This window comes from Pelophylax lessonae, assembly GCF_965119305.1.
Source record: "Pelophylax lessonae genome assembly, chromosome: 5".
In the NCBI taxonomy this organism is placed as follows: domain Eukaryota; kingdom Metazoa; phylum Chordata; class Amphibia; order Anura; family Ranidae; genus Pelophylax; species Pelophylax lessonae.
In genome coordinates, this window is record NC_138772.1 from 340,549,956 (window position 1) to 340,573,137 (window position 23,182).

The 23,182-nt window shown below is 42.2% G+C and overlaps 1 protein-coding gene across 1 annotated transcript in view; it reads right to left on the reverse strand.

The window, feature by feature from the left end:
- LOC309556516 (dysbindin-like) overlaps positions 1–23,182 on the reverse strand; it is a gene marked incomplete at its 3' end in the record, with an annotated part of 60,962 nt that overhangs the window by 21,414 nt on the left and 16,366 nt on the right. The window contains exons 2-5 of the mRNA XM_082258964.1: positions 22,995–23,048; positions 22,805–22,855; positions 15,025–15,085; positions 3,924–4,056 (exon numbers count right to left, since the gene is read on the reverse strand). Of these exons, the coding sequence (XP_082115090.1) occupies positions 3,924–4,056; positions 15,025–15,085; positions 22,805–22,855; positions 22,995–23,048 (299 nt within the window). The remainder of the gene's footprint in view (positions 1–3,923; positions 4,057–15,024; positions 15,086–22,804; positions 22,856–22,994; positions 23,049–23,182) is intronic.

Below are 23,182 nucleotides of genomic sequence, written 5' to 3' on the forward strand. Positions count from 1 at the left end.
AGGTATACCAGAGGTTAGGATGTCAGAAATTCTGTATATTGCTCACAAATTCAGGGGGCAAGAGTGTTCTTGCAGAAAAATAGTGAGAGGTTTTTGAGAATTACCAGGCCAAACTAATGTAATTTACCATTGCATTGTGCTCCAAATAAAGTACAACCAAGACCTTATTGGGTTACCTAAAGCTCAGGGAAAGCCATTTCAGAAGAGGTACAGAAAATGTTAGCCCTTGGGGTTACAGAGGAACCTTACAGGGCGTAATCAAGCCCCATTGTACAGTTCTATAAACTAATTAGCACCCTGGGATTCTGCAAAAACTTCAGGAAACAAAATCAAAACATGCAACTGTGATGCATTTCCTATGCTCCAGGTGGGTGGGGTGAAAGAAAAGGTTAGCTCCTGCAAGGTACATTATCACCTTTAATCTTTCCAAGGGTATTGGCAGTTTTTCATTGACAGGACAAAGGCAAAAGACTTTTTCTGAGACACCAGATGGGCAGCCCCAGAATGTTATCCTTCCATTCTGCTTGCCTGGGCCCTAGACTGCCTTTTTTAGTCCCATAAAGAATATTATACTTTATTTTTTAGAAGGTCTATGAAGTTTTGAATTTCATTTGTAAGGCCGGGTTAGGGTTAAAAAGTTTATTGTGACAACCAGTCAGTGTGGAATTCAAACCTATCATGCATCCAAAACAATGCATGATAGGTGTGAAAAAAGCCTGGTATTTGGGCTACAGCATTGGGTAAGAGTCAAAAGGCCTTTAATGGATAAGACTGAAGCAATTAAAAGTGTCATAAAACAAGTTAGGGAGTTTCTGGGGATTGCAGAATCGTACCAGAGGTTTGTGCCTAATTTAACAAAATCCATCTGGACGTAAAGATCTTACTACCTTGGTAAGCCACTGAGCTGTCACCTTATGGGCAGATGTGTCCAACTGATTATAGATCATTCTCCCATTCTGTGGATGACTAAGAAGAAAGGAAACAATGCAATAGTCACATGGCTTCTGGCTGTACAAGACATTAAACATTATGTAGAGCATAGGCCAGGGATCCAGCAAGAAAATGCTGATGGACTGCCATGCTGGCAAAGTGTGCTCCCACTTACAGATTTGAGCAGAAGGGGAGAGCATGTGAGGCACTGACGTGGAGAATAGTGGAGGTTAGGTCACCTGGCTTTCTCAATACACATGGTGAGGAGCTCCAGGGTTAAGGGTTGATGCAGAGAAAAGCTTTTTGTTTACACATATTCAGAATAGGTTCTGGGTCCTGCACTCTGAATGCTTTGTAGATCATTGGTGCTTTGTAGATCATTGGGTGGCATAGAGACTCTATTTATTGGTCCACATCTTAACAGGTTAATAATCAATAAATTATCAGCGCAACCAACTAGTGAAAAAACCAAAGATGGTATAAAAAATTGAAACAGCAAATTAATACTGGTGCAAATAAGTATACAAATATCAGTGCAATAATCCGGCTGCAAACACAAATTGTGTAACACCTCACAAATAATATGCAAATAGTAAAAAAACAAAGGTGGTCAGAAAATCATAAAAATTTCTTCACAAACACCGCTGTGCATCAATCCCACCACCGGCTAGATTGGTCTCTCACCTCAGCCACAGACCCATAAAGGGTCAAAAGATCGCATACATCAGCTGTAGCAGCCTGGGAATATCCTCTCCTAGCTCTCTCGGACAGCCCAACATAGATCACTCAGGTGGGGATGGATGAACTCCAATCAAACTCAGAAATCTGTGTTTATATAAAACAAAGGGGACATATATAGAGCGTACCTGACGTTGTACTTTCCCTTTGTCCCAGCTGCATGTGTATCTGTCTGCATTGCGTGCACCGCTGAGTGCCGCTAAATGTGAGTACCTTTTACTATATCTAATAAAGACATTGGTATTCAGACGGAGAGCACTATATATGTCCCCTTTGTTTTATATATACACCGATTTCTGAGTTTGATTGGAGTTCATCCATCCCCACCTGAGTGATCTATGTTGGGCTGTCCGAGAGAGCTAGGAGAGGATAACCCCCAGGCTGCTACAGCCGATATATGGGATCTTTGACCCTTTATGGGTCTGTGGCTGAGGTGAGAGACCAATCTAGCCGGTGATGGGATATATGCACAGCGGAAGAAATTTTTATGATTTTCTTACCACCTTTGTTTTTTTACTACCTTGTTGGTAGTTTCTTCTTTTCACCTTTATTTGGACACTTATGGACTTTATTTTAGACTCTTTTGATATTTATTACACCATCAATATCACCTGTTTATATATTGATTAAGTATTTCTGGCGCAGCACTTTTATAGGTATTTACATCTTACCAGGTAGCCAGACCTCAATATTAGTCTCAGCACTCCACAAGTCTTAAAGCAGATCTTCATGTTCAAGTTACCTCCTCTCAACCCCTTCTCTGCTTTACACGGTGAACATACAATTTTATTTTTTCTGTTTAGCCCAGCCCTGCCCCCTCTCCTGCCCCTTACACGTGATTCGCCTAGATGAATGACATGCACTACCCTCCCTTTGTCTCCTGGGATATGCATGTCACATATCCCAAGCGGCATAAATGCTCCATTGAGAAAGGAAGAGGTGGGCTTGGCTAGTGGGGCATTATCATGAAGCCCGGCAGCTGAACCTGGAAGAGCCTGCGGGCCTCTTGATGACATCATGTAAGAAGATGGCAGCGCGTGAACAGATCAGGGCAGAATTCTGAGAGGAATCTGCAAGACACCGCTGGATCCAATGAGCAGGTGAGTTCCGAACCAGCAATGACAGAAAACACAAAACATACAAGTGCTGCCTGTCTGTATTGGGGAACCACTTGAAACTGTGCTGAAAAAATGAAGGACAATGCCGATTGGTCAACTACAGGGTGTCCCTGTCTTATGCATGGTTTACCGCTGCTAATAACAGTTGAGCCTGTCTGCTTACAGTATCCATACACAAACTTTCTGAATACACACATTATGGCACAGCTCGTTTGAATACTACATAATATGTTGACACTAAAAAGACATAAGACAGTCTGCATGAAGTTATTAAATTAAAACAGATACCCTTGATGTTTGGAATTTCACTGAAAGACTTTAGAACTTTAAAGTGTATTTTAAACCACAATTTACTTTATAGCTTTGGGTAAAATGTGGAAGGATTAGAACCCATGTCAGGTTATTGATTTCGGAGTCCTCATTTAAGAGATTCATCCTCACAATTGGTTCTGGTAATTAAGGTCTATATTCTGTTTATTCCATCTTCTTAGCTACAATATCATTAAAGTGGATGTCCTGATTCATGAAATTTGATCTAAGCATATCAATCCGTAGTGTTTTCTTCTCGCCCACCAAAGCCTTGAGTCCTGTGGCTTTCTCTTCTGTTGTAAGCATTATAACTTCTGACAAGTTCTCCATCAACTGAGATAAAACCAGGCTGAAATTTGTGTACTGGGAGATTCCTTTAAATAGATTAACAGAGAGCTTGTCTTGTCACAGCAGAGCTCTTTGTGTTTCTGCCTATGTGGAGTGGGGGTGTGTGCCTTTCCACCAATCAGCTGTCACACAGTGTAAGGTTTCAGTACACTCCCAGTGCTGAACAGAAAGAGAAAATCTCTAACACAATGTGCATTTTCCTAAAGAATATATAAAGCTGAAAACAGCAGATATGCATGTAAAACTTATGTAGGGAGATTTTTTCATCTCTATGTAACATCTAAGGCTGTTCACTTCACTGGGTATATGTTAGGGCTTACATCCACTTTACGTTTACAAATTCCTAATTTAACATTCTCACATGGAAGATTACCTTTACTTCTAGCCAACAAGTTGTCATGACAGTCATACTTGCAGCCATCCTGTAAATACCAAATACTAAAACTGTGATACTTTGAGGTCTGCTTCAAGTGAACTCACCAAGTTTGGCAGTCACAGACTGTAGATCTGTCAGAAATACAGGAATATGTTGTAGCTGCTCCTGAAGCTCCATCAGACCACTTCTCTTCTTCTCCCAGTGAGCAGACAGCATCACCACCTCACTATCCACCTGCTGAAAGAGCAAAAGACAGTGTCTGAATGTTGCACCTCAAAACCTTAGACCAGTATTTTATGAGAAACATTGATGCCAACCATATAGTTTATTAAAATAATACAAAAAAAAAAAAAAAAAAAACGAAAAAGACAAAGAGAACCTAAATTCTCAGAGAACACAATGCAAAGTCTCATCGTTTTCCAACAAAATTGTTAAAAAAAAAAATGGATTTTTGTAAGATCTTACCGTAAAATCCTTTTCTCTTAAGCTCATTGACAGACGCAGTCCTCCTTGATTAATATCAACTCGGGTTATACTGCCCTCTACAGGAGTAGGACTAGGCAGAAAAGAAAAACGTTCTGGCCACACCTTAGGGGCAGTTCCAGAGGGTATATCCTCTCTCTCTCTGCTACAGGAAGTCAGTTATGTCACAAAGCAGTGTTTAGAGAATTTAACCCAACCCAACTCAAAAACAGAGGGGCGGGTACTGCGTCTGTCAATGAGCTTAAGAGAAAAGGATTTTACGGTAAGATCTTACAAAAATCCATTTTTCTCTGTCGCTCATTGACAGACGCAGTCCTCCTTGATTAATATCAACTCGGGACGTCCCAAAGCAGTGCCACAAATGAGGGGTGGGAAAATGGAAATCAAAATCCAATCTAGAAGGCCCAACCGGTGCCAACTAGAAGTCTTAAAGGCTCATCAATCAAAAGATGAGACTCAACTGAAATTCCAACGGAAAAAAACCCTTGAGGTAGACCACTGGTCTCCTCAAATTGCAGCCTGCAAAACCTTGCGGCCAAATGAGGCATCCGCCGATGCCATCACATCAACTTTATAAAATTTTGTAAAGGTATGCACCGACGACCAGGTAGCTGCCTTGCACACCTGGACCACTGACGCCTGATGGCGGTAGGCCCAGGAAGTACTGAGCGCTCGAGTGGAGTGCGCCTTAACAGGGAACGGAGGATTCCGACCCTTAATAGAATAAGCCTGTACCACCGTCTGCCTAATCCATTTGGAGATAGTCGCGGCAGATGCAGGCAACCCCTTTCTGGGGCCATCCGTGATCACAAAAAGTGAATCCGTCTTAAGGAACGATTCCGTAGTCTTCAGGTATACCCTGATTGCCCGCACCACATCCAAGGAATGCAACGCACATTCCCGAGGATGACTGGGCTTAGGAGACAAGGAAGGTAGCACAATATCTTCATTCAGATGAAAGTCTAAAACCACCTTAGGAAGAAAGGATGGCTTCGGATGAAGAACTACCTTATCCCTATGAATCACCAGATATGGGGAATGACACGATAATGCAGCCAGTTCTGACACCCTGCGTGCAGAAGTGATAGCCACCAAGAAGGCCACCTTCTGGGATAATGTAAGCAAGGGAATCTCCCTAATATTTTCAAAGGGAGGTTTCTGCAGAACCGACAACACCAAATTAAGATCCCAGGGCGGTAAGGGCGCGCGCACTGGCGGAGCCAAGTGCCGCACCCCCTGGATGAAATTCCGCACCAAGGAATGAGTAGCCAGAGGCTTCTGAAAGAAGATTGCTAACGCTGAAACCTGACCCTTGATAGTGCTCAAGGATAGTTTCTGCTCAACCCCCTTTTGCAGAAAAGCGAAGATTCGGGTCAACGAATAGTTACGTGGGGGAAATCCCAAAGATTCACACCACGTGATATAAGTCTTCCATGTGCGATAATAGACTTTGCTGGAAGTCGCTTTCCTTGCTTTAATTAGAGTAGGAATAACTGAAGCTGACAATCCCCTGTCCTTCAGTACCTGGGTCTCAATGGCCAGGCCGTTAAAGCCAGCGACTGTAAAGCACGATGGAAGATCGGTCCTTGAGACCGCAGATCCTCCCCGAGAGGAAGTCTCCAAGGAGCGTCCGCGACTAGTCTGCCCAAGTCGGCGTAATCGGCTTGACGAGGCCAGCCCGGAATTACCAGGATAACTGGAGTTCCCTCCACCTCTATCCTGCGGAGAAATCTCAGCAGCAACTTGAGAGGGGGGGGAAGACATACAGTAGCTGATACTGCCCCTACGGGGCGCTCAGCGCGTCTGCTGCGTCCGCTAGAGGATCGCGGGCGCGAGCTACCAACCTCCGCGCCTTCCTGTTGAGCTGACATGCCAACAGATCCACCTCCGGGATGCCCTATTGAAGACACAGCTGGTGAAATCCTTGGTGATCTAACTAAGTTACCACCATGGCATAGTCTGACTGGATCCGAACCGGGCTGCCCTAGAGCTGCTTGGTCCAGGCAATCAGACAAAGTCTGATCGCTCTCAGTTCCCACACATTTATCAGAAAATTGATTCCTATCGGAAGTGATAACTTTTCCTGGCTGAGCTTTAGAGACCGGAGTCACCGGACCAGAGACTCCCTGGTCCGCTCGCTCAACCGGATCCGATTCCTGGAGGGAACTGGGAATGATCTTTGAAAAAGGTAAAGAAAACGTTCTGCTCAAGGAACGGAAACTACCGCTCCCTGTAGCATATGAATGTTGGAAGGGAAGAATTGCACCGGTAGAAGTGATCGACACTCGATCTTGTATCCCGATTGTATGATCTCCTGAACCCCTTAGTCTGGGATTCAGAAAAGCCCTGGATCTGAACACCGGTGAAGACGTCCCCCCACCCCTGAGCTGGGTGGGGGCGCACCTTCAGGCTGTATTAGTTTTATCTTCAGGTTTGGCTGAGTCGGCCTTTTGTTTACCCGACCAGCGCCCTTTGAAACCTCCTGAAGGGGCTTTGCCCTTCACGCTCGCCCCAGCGGAGCGAACAAATCTTTTATGAGCGGAAAAGGAAGGTCCTCGCCTGTTACAAGGTCCTTTAGCTTTAGCAGTCTGTGGCAAAAAAGTGCTCTTGCCCCCAGTGACATCCTTTATGATCTTATCTAGGGTGGCCCCAAATAGGCGATCCCCTGAAAAGGGAGATTAGCCAAAGCTTTCTTGGAACCTTGATCCGCCGACCAACACTTTAACCACAGCACACGTCTGAGGACTACAGCTGACATCGATGCATGCCCTAACAAGGGAGAGGCATCCAGGGCTGCGTCACAGATGAACTGTAGTCCTTGTATAATTTGCTCCATCAAATCAGATGCTGCCGGGGGGATACTTCTCCCCTTTAAGTCATGGCGTAGCAATTTTGCCCATTCTGTCAATGTTTGTGAAACTAAACCAATGGCAATCACTGGTCTAAAGGTTGACCCTATCAGGGAAAAAAACAGTACGGGATTCCGCTTCCACTTTTCGATCCACCGGATCCTTAAAGGACGGAGCGTCCTCCAACGGGATAACAGTGGCTTTATTTAGTCTGGAAATCGGTGGATCCACCACTGGTGGTACCGTCCATTTTTTTAATGAGGGATTCCTCAAACGGATAGCGTCTAGCAATGCGTTTGGAAATAGTAAGGATTCGTTTCGGATGATCCCATTCCTCTTTAATTTTATTACCAAAACATTTGGGTAAGGGAAAAACCTTCGCCGTCTTGGTAGGCTTACTAGTACCAAAAGGAATTTTCCATCTCGGTTACTTCTGCCGGTGTAACCTCAAGTCTTAAGGTTTCCCGGACAGACACAACTAGTGCGTCCACCAACGCTTCTTCTTGTGCTATGGCGGAGGTAGAAACCTCCTCCTCACTATCTGAGGAGACATTACCTGAGACAACAGCCCCAGCAGAGGGACCTGCAGCTGCAATGACCATCTCAGAATCTGAATCTGAAGTATCAGATGAAATAGGGGTAGGCGGGGGTCGCTTTCTTGACCCCCGTCCCTGACAGGCCATCTCCACCCGGGATACCAAAGACTCCAAAACTGCTGATAATGCATCAATACTCTGTGAGGAACTGGAGGGTCCTGCAGCCACCTCGAGGGGATCAGGTGGGGATACATGTGTGGCAGGGTCCATGATTATACAAGACACTTGCCAAGAAATAAAAAAAAATTGCAATTTTAAACAAAAGAAAACTTTTTTTTTTTCTTTAGTCCCCCAGCGCAGCAGCGCCCCTAAGTGTTACCTGCTTTTGGACCCCACAGAGAGAGAGAGAGAGAGAGAGAGAGAGAGAGAGAGAGACCCCAAGGCTCACCACCTGATGCTCAGAAGTTTCTATTCAACCTGCTTCCAGCACTGTCTGTTACAGACAGGAAGTCTTTGGCTTGCTTTCCCGGGTAAAGGAGGCAGCTCCGCCCCTTTACACGCCTTCTGGCGCCTCCCAATTACTCCACGAGGTGTTTGGTCACCTCAAACATGGCCGCCCCCATGCTGGAGACACGAGGCTACGCCAATATGGCGGCCCAGTGCGATCTGTGGGAAAATGGCGGCGGGCTGTGGAGGATAGCGGCGGCTTGTGCAAGTTAGCAGCGGCCTGCGGGAGGTGTGCGCTCGGCCTGTGCGACCTGCGGGAGGTAGTCCTCGGCCTGCGCGGCCTGCGGGAGGCTGTGCGGCCTGCGGGAGGTGACCGGCTTATGGAAGGATGGCGACCTGCGGATGCTGTATCCAGGCATAGGCATCGGCCTGTATAGTGTCAGGTAGGATACTATCACCTCTATACCTCAACAGTAATGCCTTTTAGCAGTCTGCCACTGACTACAGTCATCTCCCTTACAGTGTCATATAGTGACTATAGATAGTCAGCTCCCAAACCAAGCTTTTAAGAGGGGGATTAATGACACCTGTTAGGATCACGTCCATCCATCCCAGAGAGGGGCCCGCATCCACCAACAAACCCGACAGGGGGAGAGGGGAAACATTTTACTCACCATACCGGAACCAGGCGGGCGCCAACTCCTGACAGAACCCCTCTCCACCGGAGTGGGGGGGCTGTCGACCAATCTGGATGCCGTGACTCCGCTGGTCATTGGCGTCCAGGCGAGACGTTTAACTCGCAGGGTCAGTCCCCGTCCCGTGGGACTATGTCGCGGCCGACCCAGCACGGAGCTAGGGCCTGCACACGCTCGCAGGCTGAACTGGGGTGACCACTGGATCTCAACATCCAGCCCGTCGCCCAGTTTCAGCGTACTTGCTTGAAGATCTCACAGGAACACTGGAGAAGAAAAGCTGCCTAAAAAAGTATTTCTAAAAAATCTTGCCAGGACCAAAGATCAAAGCAAGGAACTTAGGTCCTTACTCCTAACTAGACAGAAAAAAACTGACTTCCTGTAGCAGAGAGAGAGGATATACCCTCTGGGACTGCCCCTAAGGTGTGGCCAGAACGTTTTTCTTTTCTGCCTAGTCCTACTCCTGTAGAGGGCAGTATAACCCGAGTTGATATTAATCAAGGAGGACTGCGTCTGTCAATGAGCGACAGAGAAATATTGACTATCACTTTCTGGCCAGAAGCAGCCTAGACAGCTCACTGATTTCTAGAAGCATGTTGGAGATTTTTTATTTATTGTTTTTGTAATATGCAATACAGGAAAAAAAAAGAGAGAGAGAAAAAAAAAGAAGAAGAAGAACACAGATTCTTGCATCTCATTACTGAATACACAGAACTTTACACAGTATTCATGGTTGTTTCTAAGCTTCAGTGTTGATATAATGACAGAACTGAGTTAAAGCAGCATTAAACCCAAAACCAAAAATGTATTATACTGCAGCTTACCAATCATAAGAGGTTACCTGGTGATCTGGCCACAAACTCTGGAGGAATGAGCACAGAAGGCACAGCAGGCTACTTGTTGGCTGGATCACCAGATAAAAATAGAAGATAGAAATCCTAAAAAAGAAAATTATTGCAGCCATCACATCTAATAATTGGTAAGCTGCAGTATAATACATTTTTACTTTTGGTTTAATACTGCTTTAATCAAACTTTTCATTTATATACAATTGTTCTTGAGGAAATCACCAGGGTCAGATATGTTTTCTCAAAGTCCTTCCAGTCTTAAATTGACAAAAGCTGATTGTCCCATTTATCCTAATAGAGAATGACTTGCTTTGTTTTAGCAGACATTAGTACTGCTGTGAAATCAATTTGGTGTTACCTTATGTCAGAGGAGTTTGTTCTAAAGAATTATGAGATTTTTCCAGAGGTTTTTTATGGAAATATGTTTGAAAGGAAAGAATCCTTTTAAGGCTTCCTAAAACAAAATATTTGAATTAATCAGAACTATATATATATATATATATATATATATATATATATATATATATATATATATATATACATACATATACATATACATATACATATACACACACACACACAGAAAGAAGGAAAGTGCAAGATAGGTATCCAGAGTGATATCACCCATCAGAAAAGTGATAATGTTGAGTGCCACAATGTGCCTAATGTCATGCAACATCATCAGAGGACTGGCTTCTCCAGTAGGAAGGTGATGTCAGCTCATGGTGAGGAGAGCCACAATACAGTATGCCTTAGGTCCCATATCAACATCAGTGGGCTGGCATCTTCAAGCACAAAGAGGACTTTGACTCACAATTAAGAGGGCAACAATATGTCTTCTATTACGCATCAACATTAGCGGTCCAGCTTCTCCAAGTAGGAAGATATCAGCTCATTATGAGGAGTGCCGCAATATTCCTAATGTCCCATATCAAGATCTGTGGATTGGCATTTCCAAGCAGGAACTGTGATATCGGCCTATGGTGAGCAGTGACACAACGTGCCCAATCTCATGTATCAACATCAGTGAGCTGAGAAGGACTGCCACAATATGGTACCAGGTAGTTCTGGTAGAAAACACTACAGTAGCAATGCCCCTGCTTTAAAACCTTTTTTTTGAAAAGAAAGTCCACCTAAAACTGATATTTTAGCCCACTGGATCCATATGTCTATGAACCAACAAAATAAAAATATGTGTATTGTATGATGTACATTTTTATCATCAACAAGAAAGGAAAAAAAAACGCTTTGCATAATATTGATATATACAGAGCTCTATTGTTCAGCTTCCCTGGAAAAGCAGACGTGGACATCTAGTGGTAATAATTGTAACTGCAATGACAATTACATGCAATAATCTATAGCAACAAATAGAATATTCTTTTAATGCATAAATGTTTCCAGGCTGTGTGCTATGCACTATTAAAGCTCACAAATTTTCAGGTTTTGCTATCATCATTCTTAGTTTTCTGTGTAACAGTTTTTTTTGTTTTTGTTTTTTAAACATTGCCTAAACCAAAAATAGATAAAATTACATAATTAAATGATTTACGTAAATCAATATATAACCATTAACACAATATTAATTCATGCAGAGTTCTGTGTTTTCCCATAAACATTCCCCAAATCAAATAGAAATAAATAGTTTTAATTCACAAAGCTGTACAGAAGAATTAGTGTCTTAGTCTTTATATTCAGCTAGCTCTAATGAGATTTGACAATTTGCAATTAGCGCTCTCTGTTTTTACACTTTATATCTGCCTATGGATCCAGTGTTATCTGGAGCTCCTCAGGTTGTTTACCACATGCACACTCCAGATCATATAATGGTTATATTTTCACGTGGTCTGAGGAAGCAGATGTGATTTACAAAACATGTAACTGCCATTCCAAAACTCTGCTATAATTGGTGAAAAGAAAGCCTGTTTAATGTCATAACCTTTTTATTCGAACCCTTAGGGGTGATTGTAAACCTATATAAATATTATGTCGCATGTTTATGGTGTTACTGATAAAGTAACAAATTCGTTTATATGTATGTTTTATATGTCTTGAAATAATTTTACTAAATTGTGATTAATAAAAATGATATATTTAGGTGTATGAATAGCTTTTGTAGATTGAGGCAATACCTTAAAAGTCCCACTTTTTGGAAATGTATTGGATAATCCACTACTGTTGGGATGTGGTGTCTATATCTACGTACAATAGAAGGACACATTCGGTTTATAAGATCCATATTTTACAAAGTACTGATTTTTAGGAGAGCATGTGTCGTAGACTGTTAAGGGCCCAATTACACTGTTTGGTAAGTGTTGACGGGTTTTTAAAACCACTGCAGCCACCGCACTGAAAGACTGGTAAACTGTAATATATTGAAGTTTTGTTCTTGGGCTTAGATATACTTTTGATATGAAAAAATACGTACAGTATTTTGAATCCAGCATTCTATTTTAAACAGCAATTTATTTCTTGAAGCAGAAATCTAGGTGGACCTAAAACTAACGTTTTGATTGGCTCAATCAACTCTCTCTCTCCCAGCGTGAGTGCTACTGTGCAAGGGGATACGGGAGGTTGATATCAGGACAGATGAAAGCAAGCTTTAAACTACTTCTACATAAAAATAAATATTGGGGTGGGTTCCACCGAGATGGACAGCTGTTTTTGAGAAGTGCTCCACTCTGAGACTCAGCCTCTGTCAAAATCCTGGCTATTACCGGAAGCTCCTGGACTCGTGACAGACACTGGGCTGTACTCCTGGTACTCCTACACAAACATGAACAAGCATTGGCAGGATTTGGCAGAAGATCGCTTGAAGGAGTTTGCCCGCTCAGACAAAGATGGCAGGCGCCTGCAGCCCTCCTCATATCCAGAGCAGCAATGTGCCAGCCACAGACTCCCAGAAGACTTTGGGCTCCCAGGCTAATGGGCAACCAAAGGTTACTCTGGAGCAGGCAAATGCTCAGTTATCTGCTATTACCACCCGCAACACAACTTTAACAGGCAAGATGGAGGAGATCAGTGTGGACATAGGATTGCTGACACAGGATATGCAGAACATTAGAGATAAAGTAGTTGAAACAGGATTTCTTCACTGGAAGATACACCAGCCCAAATACCAAGAAAGGTCTGGTCAACAGAAACATTTCTTTCTGGTACCAAAAGGCAGATGATTTAGAGAATTGCATGAGATTAAATATTAGAATAATGAGCCTCCCTGAATAGGCTGAGGGTCAGAATCCTGGGGACTTTGTTGAGAAATGGCTGAAGTCTACCTTCTCTGCTACTGTATACTTATCAGCGTTTGTGGAAGAGAGGGCTGATAGCGTCCTTGCTAAGCCTCCTCCTCCAGGTGCACTGCCTACCCCGGGGGTCTTGAAACTATGGCCCTCCAGTTGTCCAGGAACTGCAATTCCCATCATGCCTAGTCATGTTTGTGAACCCTGGTTGAAAAGGATGCTCTATAATACCAGAACATGAGGGTATTTGACTTTTGTAAACGTGTGTGTGATGCAAATGACTTGTCTTAATGGAAGTGCAAGGGTTTACTCATACTTTGATAACATATGAAACGGGAGGCAGTGGTTTAAGATTTTATAGTGGTTTATTAGTTGTTTTTAAACCATTATTGTATGGAACCTATGCACCAATTTTGCATTCTCCTGTCACAGTTTTGTATTCTGTAGTTGTACTTATCGTGCAATAAACAGAGTTTAAAAAAAATAAAAAAAGTTGCCCAACACAAGGATTACATTGGATTTTATATACCTGCCTTGAGTTTGGCTGTATTGATATATCCAGGTAATTTTTTCTTATTTACCAGTTCTTATTATTTTAGTAAATTTGGCAAATTTGCATTTTCTAATATTGACCATAGACGTTCTATAAAGGACCTGTTCTGGGTGGGCACAGATACTTTTTATACACGCTTTACCTAAGTTTGTTTAACAAAATGTTGTTCTTCTGCACAAACAGCTATCTCTTTATTTAATGATTAATGATTTAAGTAATAATTTCTTGGTGTCTGATGTACTACATTGTGCGTCTCCTATTTTTGTCTCTTGGGCAGTTTTTGTCTACGGATTTTTAATGTTTATTTCTTCACTATTATTTAGTTTTTTAAAAAACTTAAATAAATAGATTATTGACTTCTGATGTAATGATAGCAAATGTGTCCAAGGGAAGAACTTCTGCATACAGTTCTCTTCATAGAAACCAGGTCCTACCTCTAAATGAAAGGAAAAATTAGACTGAATACAGTGAGGCAAACCAAGACAAATTTTCCCTTACACACTTGGATATCGATTGATACATAGTTTCTACCCTATAAATGTTTTAGTATTATTCATGAATAAGTGTACTGAATAATAAGGGCTAGTTCACACTTGCTCAAAATACTGATGCTTATCAAACTCGCCTATAGTGTTAATAGGTGCAGTTGTTAAACATTTAATGAGCATTAAAAAAAGCTCCCCCAAACGCCCTATGCGTGTTTGCGGCACAAATGACATACGTTTTTGGTGCGCTAAAACCGCACCACAAACGCCTATTATCAACTGTAAATGTACTACCGTGCCACAACAATCAAAACACGAAGTGTTGGCTTTGCTTCCAAATTGAAGCCTTATGTTGAGTTTTAAGGGAGTTGAAACACTTCAACTCCTTCCATTCAAATCTTTGGTAACGCACCACAAGCGTATGCCGTATTACCATAGACTTGAATGGAAGGAGTTGAAGAGCTTCAACTCCCTTAGAAATTAACATAAGGCTTAAATTTTGAAGCAAATGCTTCGTGTTTTGATAATGTGAACAGCACTGTGCGGTCTATTGTATAATTTGCATAGTCATTTGAAAACGTCCCTCATACACCTGCTTTAATGCCAGTGTGAACTAGGCCTTTGGGTTGCTATTCCTCAATAGGAAAACAAAATGAACACATTCAACACATTAAGTCAAGGACCTGGAACATATATGCAAAAAGAGAATGTCATAGAAAAGTCAGAACTCCCTATATTTTGTTTCAGGTTTTTCATACACTAAAGAAAGAGGGACAAAATGACAGCCAGGCAAATAGAATGTTCAGAAAAAGACATTTGGCAGCCTCCACGTCATTTGCAGGTCACGTTTACTTTAAAGCATTTATATATTGTAGAACACAGCAACCTAATACCTATGTTCACCTTTAGCTTAGTGTCCACCGCATTTGAGTGCATTCTGAGACATAAGAGTCATAAGACAATATAATTATCATCAACCAAAAACAAATGCAGTGAAATAGGTAAAATAATGTGTATTCCTGAAAAGAACAGTTAAAACACATTAAAAAAAGGTATACATTGAAAACCCTTACCTCCCCAGCATTTGCACATTCTCTTGCACCTTTGTGAAGGGAAGCCCAGGTGTCTTCATACCTGTCAGGATATAATTAGGATACTTTTAAATGTGCTTTAAAGGGGCTGGCTCATTTAAGTGTGCCAGTAGCTCAATAGCTTATAAAACAAAAAACAACTGTGTGTGCGCGTATATTATATATATATATATATATATATATATATATATATATATATATATATATATATATATACACACACACACACACACACACACACACACACACATACATATATTTATACATATAACACACATATATCTATCACACATACATACACACACCCCATTTAGCCTGACCTTAAAACTCTCAGGATGTTGCTATGACTTTGCTAAGTGAAGCTCAGCCATTACTGTTCACCTTCACCAAAAGAGTGAGCTTTCAAACTGAAAAAAGTGAGCTCAGAGCTACTGCATAAGGGAAGAGAAAGTGCATATGAGGGGGGTTTGAATCAGAGAAAGAATTTAGGCCTGTGATAGTGCAGGTGAACAGTAATATTTTGACCTCGCTTAACAATGTCCTAGCAACGTCCAGGGAGCTTTAAAGGTCAGAAAATAATTGGGAAACCTGGATCACAAAATCTTGCATGACAAAGCCATATCCGACTCCGAGATGGAAACAGACAAAGATGAGAGGATAACAGTTCCAGGCTGCAAACGTCAGCACCATCAGAAGGCACACCGCTGGCAGCTTCCGAACTGTTAGCAAAATGGGAGCTAGGAGCACCTGGTAAAGTGGGACCATCCCCCATGTCTAGAATCAGACATGTTGTGGTAAGGCAACATACAGGCTCAGGGAAAGAGGCAAGGTCTCAGGTACTCAAAAAAAAAAAAAAAAAAACAGGATATTTGGTAGCAGGTGAGGTCAGATAGCCAGAGGTGACCAAAGTCACTGTAGGCAGGCATCAATAATCAATCAAAGTTCCAAATGGCTGTTTTCAGGCAGGAGTAGCAGTGGGTGAATTACAAAAAAGAATTTGCTAGCAAAAAAAATAAATAATAATGTAACAGTGGAAAGTACAGCAATCCTACTAGGATACTACCATAAACTAAGGTTGGCCTAAAGTGTTTTGGTTGCCGGTGTCCAATCATCTTGTAGGTGGCTATTACAAATGGAGAATGTGAAGACTTCCAGTATCCCTCATTGAATGAGAAAGAAACAACATTTTACAGTTGTCAAGCGAAAGTGGGTTAGGATAAATCTTCCAGTGAGGAAACCTGTTCCAGCGACAAGCTATCCCCTCACTTTGGGGAGATTTCCTCCCACTTCCATCTTCAGGACATGAAGTGATGAAAAAGCTTTGCTCACAATTTGTTCATTGTCGGTTAGAACATCTTACTCTCTTGAACTCCCTCCAATTACGTTTATAAGGGACTCTACTGGTTCCTGCAGGGAAAGAATTCCTAACATCAGCTATTATCTACCTAGATCTACGTGGTTCCTACTCAATCTGCCTACAATGTGTATTACAACTTTTGTATAATGCTATCCATCATAGTTACACCTCATATGCTTACCCTTGCCTGTATGACCACGCCCCCTCTGAACTGTTTTGTTGTATTCTTGAGTAAGGATTTATGTTTACGATATCGTTTGTACGTGACATATGCTGTGTATTTTCTGCTTCTTTTTACTCAATAAAATTATTTTGGATAAAAAAAAAAAAAAAGGCAGGCAGGCTCTGAAATGTGTGACACAACAGTGCCTACTAGAGTTCATGGAAGTACATATGTAGGGATCTTCACAAAGGAAGTTAACAAATAACAAAATCCTCCAGATTAATAGGAGTAGACTATAAATAATTGAAATACAAATGTGGAAATTAATATATGATTTTAATTCTGGCCATAGATACACTTTAAGTAAAAGCTCATATACAGTGATGGTGATAGAAAGCTTGCAAATGCTGGGCAGTTTTCGGATGAAAAGCCAAAAGCTACACAGTGTATGGACAGCTTGCTAGACCATAGAAAACATGAAGAAGAAAAAAAAAAAAAAAAAAGAAAGCTGTAGGGAAATAAACGAGGTGTATAAAAATAATTACATTCTTCAAATAATTTGTTCATGCTTATTATATCAATTTACAAAACAGCAAAAGAAGAATTCATAAACGCTGTTGCGTTGGGAACAGACTTGTACATGCAAAAATTGGATCTATTAATAATAACTTGGCCACCGCTGTTAAGCTAGCCGCACACAACTAAGTGATTGTGACTGAAATTATTTCAGCACACTGTTCTCCCACAAGTAATTATCTCTGGCACAGAATGTATGGCTCTCCTAATCCTGCTCTGGACTGAAGCAGAAAGCATCCAGAATATTATTAGGATTTTCTAATCCTATAATGAAAATGCCACGTGACCTTCACCAGTTCGGAGAAGAATTTCAAGGAAACGGTAAAGATCTGTAACCCTTTTTTTTTTTTAATACAGGAAATCTGCAGACGCTATGACAAGCAAGAAAAGAGTTGGGTTAAAATACAGTTTGTAAATTTGACTGATTTTGTAAGGTAAGGCCGCATCTTCTACAAAAAAGCAGGATGGTGAAGATATGCTTTAAACTATTCACTGTCACCAGTGTAAGCCACACGGCAGAACAGAACCACTTTCAGCTGGAAGAGCTCAGCATCCCTTATGTTGGCTGCATTCTTCACTTTGCTATATAGGGTTGCTTTTTATCGGCCATAAACTGATATTAGAAGTGTACACTTGACTGTGCCAATTTAAAGGAGACTGCAGATCGTAGATGCATTAAAAAAGGTCCCCCCAACACAGATTCTCCCCATTTTTCACACCCCAGTGTTGGCAAAAGCTCCATTTTGTGTCCCCTGCGGAGCCTGCTGCCATTTTTAGGCCCCATTTACATAGAGCGGACTCCACAAGGAATCTGCCTGCTCGGCAGGGAGCATGCATGGCATACTAGCACATTATAAAACACTTACCCTTAGAACAAAGCATACGCATGGGAGTCATGGCCCACGGCATGTCTCTCAATGGACAGCTGCTGCTACTACTACTAGAGTAAATATCTCCTAAACAGTGCACATTTAGGAGATATTTACTGTACCTACAGGTAAGCATTATTTTAGTCTAAATTAAGTAAACAATGGGGACTACCATCTTTAACACCTGAACACAATTTTGAAACGTTCCCCATGTGTTCAAGGGCAACTACTTAGTGTATCGAAGTGAAATATACCTGTTTTTTTTTTTCAGGACAAACTGGGTTTCTACATGGTGGTAAATGGTAATAGATATCTCCTGATTTTTTTTTCATAATCAAAAGGAAAACTGGCACAAGAGGAAAAAAAGATCTCACTTACTCCTCGCCTAAAGAGTGGCCAAAAAAAAAGAAAAACGTCTGTCCATTTTTATTCGATCCAATCTTCCAGACAGACGGAAAATAGGGTTTCCATCCGTCTGGATTTCACGGACCACATCGGATCGGAGAGCAGCGGGTGTCAGCGGAGATGTCACCCCTAACATCCGCTGCTCCGTAGAGGTACAATGGGTACGGAAAGTATTCAGACCCCCTTACATTTTTCACTCTTTGTTATATTGCAGCCATTTGCTAAAATCATTTAAGTTCATTCTTCTTCCTCATGAATGTACACATAGCACCCCATACTGACAGAAAAACACAGAATTGTTGACATTGTTGCAGATTTATTAAAAAAGAAAAACTGAAATATCACATGGTCCTAAGTATTCAGACCCTTTGCTGTGACACTCATATATTTAACTCAGGTGCTTTCCATTTCTTCTGATCATCCTTGAGATGGTTCTACACCTTCATTTGAGTCCAGCTGTGTTTGATTATACTGATTGGACTTGATTAGGAAAGCCACACACCAGTCTATATAAGACCTTCCAGATCACAATGCATGTCAGAGCAAATGAGAATCATGAGGTCAAAAGGAACTGCCTGAAGAGCTCAGAGACAGAATTGTGGCAAGGCACAGATCTGGCCAAGGTTACAAAAAGATTTCTGCTGCACTTAAAGAGGTTGTAAACTCGTTTAAAAAATTTTTTTTTTTTTTTACAACCTGCAAGAGAAAGACATAATGAGCTAGTATGCATCGCATACTAGCTCATTATGAAATACTTACCTTAGAACGAGCCCCCGCCGTGCCGCTCTCTTACCTGTATGACGGGCGACATGACATGTCGCCCGTCTTCCGGGATCGCGGCATCCGGCCATCTGATTGGCCGGAGCCGCGGTGACGTCACTCCCGCGCACGCGCGCAGGAGCCGACGGTCACGGCACGGGGCTCTGAAGGAACGGCACGATCAGCCGTTCCTTCAGAGCGCATGCGCCAGTGACGTCACTGGCTCCATTAAAGGTAAATATCTCCTAAACGGTGCAAGTTTAGGAGATATTTACAGTACCTATAGATAAGCCTTATCATAGGCTTACCTATAGGTACAACTTCCTGAGGAGGGTTTACTTCCTCTTTAAGGTTCCTAAGAGCACAGTGGCCTCCATAATCCTCAAATGGAAGACATTTGGGACGACCAGAACCCTTCCTAGAGCTGGCCGTCCGGCCAAACTGAGCTATCGGGGGAGAAGAGCCTTGGTGAGAGAGGTAAAGAGAGGTGTGGCTGAGCTCCAGAGATGCAGTCAGGAGATGGGAGAAAGTTGTAGAAAGTCAACCATCACTGTAGCCCTCCACCAGTCGGGGCTTTATGGCAGAGTGGCCCGACGGAAGCCTCTCCTCAGTGTAAGACACATGAAAGCCCGCATGGAGTTTGCTAAAAAACACGTGAAGGACTCCAAGATGGTGAGAAATAAGATTCTCTGGTCTGATGAGACCAAAATAGAACTTTTTGGCCTTAATTCTAAGCGGTATGTGTGGAGAAAACCAGGCACTGCTCGTCACCTGTCCAATACAGTCCCAACAGTGAAGCATGGTGGTGGCAGCATCATGCTGTGGGGGTGTTTTTCAGCTGCAGGGACAGGACGACTGGTTGCAATCGAGGGAAAGATGAATGCGGCCAAGTACAGGGATATCCTGGACAAAAACCTTCTCCAGAGTGCTCTGGACCTCAGACTGGGCCGAAGGTTTACCTTCCAACAAGACAATGACCCTAAGCACAGAGCTAAAATAACGAAGGAGTGGCTTCACAACAACTCCGTGACTGTTCTTGAATGGCCCAGCCAGAGCCCTGACTTAAACCCAATTGAGCATCTCTGGAGAGACCTAAAAATGGCTGTCCACCAACGTTTACCATCCAACCTGACAGAACTGGAGAGGATCTGCAAGGAGGAATGGCAGAGGATCCCCAAATCCAGGTGTGAAAGACTTGTTGCATCTTTCCCAAAAAGACTCCTGGCTGTATTAGATCAAAAGGGGGCTTCTACTAAATACTGAGCAAAGGGTCTGAATACTTAGGACCATGTGATATTTCAGTTTTTCTTTTTTAATAAATCTGCAACAATGTCAACAATTCTGTGTTTTTCTGTCAGTATGGGGTGCTATGTGTACATTCATGAGGAAGAAGAATGAACTTAAATGATTTTAGCAAATGGCTGCAATATAACAAAGAGTGAAAAATTTAAGGGGGTCTGAATACTTTCCGTACCCACTGTACATGAAGTACACGGATAAATGTGAGTATAACTTTGAAATGTTTTTTAACTACTTGCCGACTGTCCAGAGTACATTTACTGTGGGCGGGCAGCATGAACAGGCAAAGCCACGTAACCCGTGCATCATTTTGTCTGTACAGACTCAGCTGTGCCCACCCCACGACCGTGGATCTTGGTGCTAGGTGACCCGTGATTGTCAACAAAGCGGTTATGAATGAATACGATTCAGAACATCTCTCCTTTCTTTACTAGTGAGCTGTGATTGGCCCACAGCTAACAAATAGTACCTGGGTCAATCTCAGCACCCTTTACCATGTGATTAGCTGTAGCCAATCACAGATCAGTAGTATTCACAGCGGTCATGAACTTAACCCATTTATGACAGTTCAAACCATTACTGGTACAATAATCTTTATTGTACCAGCAATCAAAGTGTATAAAAAAAAAAAAAAATCCCACATATACATACATACACACACACCATAGTTTGTAGACGCTATAGCTTTCCTACAGACTAATAAACCCTTATTGGGAATTTTTTCCAAAGACATGTAACAGAATACCTTTTTGGCCTAAATTTATAAAGAAATAGATATTTTTTGTTGGATATGTTTTATAACAGAAAATATTGTTTTTTCTTTCAAAATGTACAGTGTTCTTTTGTATATATAATAAAGAAAAGCCAGTGGTGATCAAATGCCAACAAAAGAAAGCTCTATTTGAGTGAAAAAAAATTATATAAAATTTAATTTGTATACAGCATTGCATTGCCAGTTAAAGTAGCACAATGCTGAATAGCAAAAAATGCCCTTATCATAAAGGCGGAAAATCATCTAGAGCTTAAGTGATTTTATGGAAAGCACTATGAAAGCGTGTAACATTATGTTTTTCTCTGACTGCTAATTCCTGGGAGGAGAAGAGGAGGGGCAGAGGATAGAAGAGTGGATGGTACTTTGCAAACACTATAAGGCCCCTTTCACACAGGCGGACCGGACCGTTCAGATCCGCCAGTTCGTTTTTTTGGCGGATCTGAACGGTCCCCCCATGCATCCCTATGGGGCATCGGATGTCAGCGCAGACATGTCCGCTGACATCCGATCCATCAAATCTGGACGGATAGAAACCCTATTTTCCATCCATCCAGCGGATCAGATCGGATGAGAACGGACCGATGGTCCGTTCCCATCCGATTCCCCCATAGAGATGTATGGGGCTGTGACAGCTGTGTCTTCGCACACAGTGCGGAGAACAGCTGTCATTCTCCTGCTCAGCGGAGGATCGGAGGATCGATCCCCCCGCTGAGAAAAGCGGAGTCCGTTTGACGGACAATATGTGTGAAAGAGCCCTTAGGGGAAAGGCTTGCTATAACCTTATAATATAAGTGATTAAACCAGGTGAGAGCACAAGTGACTTTGAGGGCGACTGCAATAGACATCTGTGCATGAACCCGCACAAATGTCTTTCAAGACGCCCCCGAAGTCTGACTGAAATGCTGCCTTGAAATTGCGTGAGTTCAGATTAAAGCCGCGTTTAACGTGAACGAGGGCCTAAGGTGGATTGCGAGTGATTTCAAGTTTAATTTCCAGAACATGGGACAATTAAAATACAACTTCTTTTGGAATTTTTTTGTTTTTTAATTTTTGGATTAAGGGGAAGTCTGTTATGGTGGATGGACAGCTAAGAACAAGGTGGATTGCAAGTGATTTAACTCCGCACACAGAGCGGAGACGGAGCTGTCACCTGCCTGCTCAGCGGATCGATCCCCGCTGAACAGAGAACGGACCGCGCATCATGTGAAATATTAATTTAATAAACAATTGCACAACTAAAACAATCCCTACAAAATCAGTATCATCAGTTTTCTATTCTACTAGATCTTTGCTTTTGGAGAAAATGTATGGTTCAGGGGGGGGGGGGGGGGGGGGTGCAGGGTCTGGCAGCGAAATAATGTCTCCTGCTCTTGTCTCATATCAGTCAGATGAATAGTGCCCCAAAGGGCAGATAAAGGCAAGCAAAGGGCTGCATCTGGCCCCCGGGTCACAGTTGTTCTAGATGAATACCTCAATGTGAGGAAGAGGACGGCTGAACCATTTGGCGAATGAGATATCTAGTGTGCATTCAGGTAAAAGTGAAAGGCACTGTAGGAAGTTACCTGCTAAGGAGTTCCACACCTGCTGGAAACTTGGATACTTGTTCAGCTTGTCTGTGTGTAAATAGGAACAAACAATATTAAGTATGAATAATTAGAAACTAGGATAGCAAGTTCAGACAAACATGTTTTAGCAGGATGCATCATGCAACTGACACTTTCCAAAGCCAAAAACAAAATATAAAACTTATACCTGCTCTGCTTTTTATTCTTCACATCTTTAGACTTGTCGCCCAAGCTCTTCAGTCTGTAATTCAGAGAGAAAATAATGGATAGATCATAGAAATTCACATAGTAGGTGAGGTTGAATAAAGACAATAGTCCATCCAGTTCAACCTGTGTAGGTGTGTGTGGCCGTAATCATTTCCCATACCCGTGAAT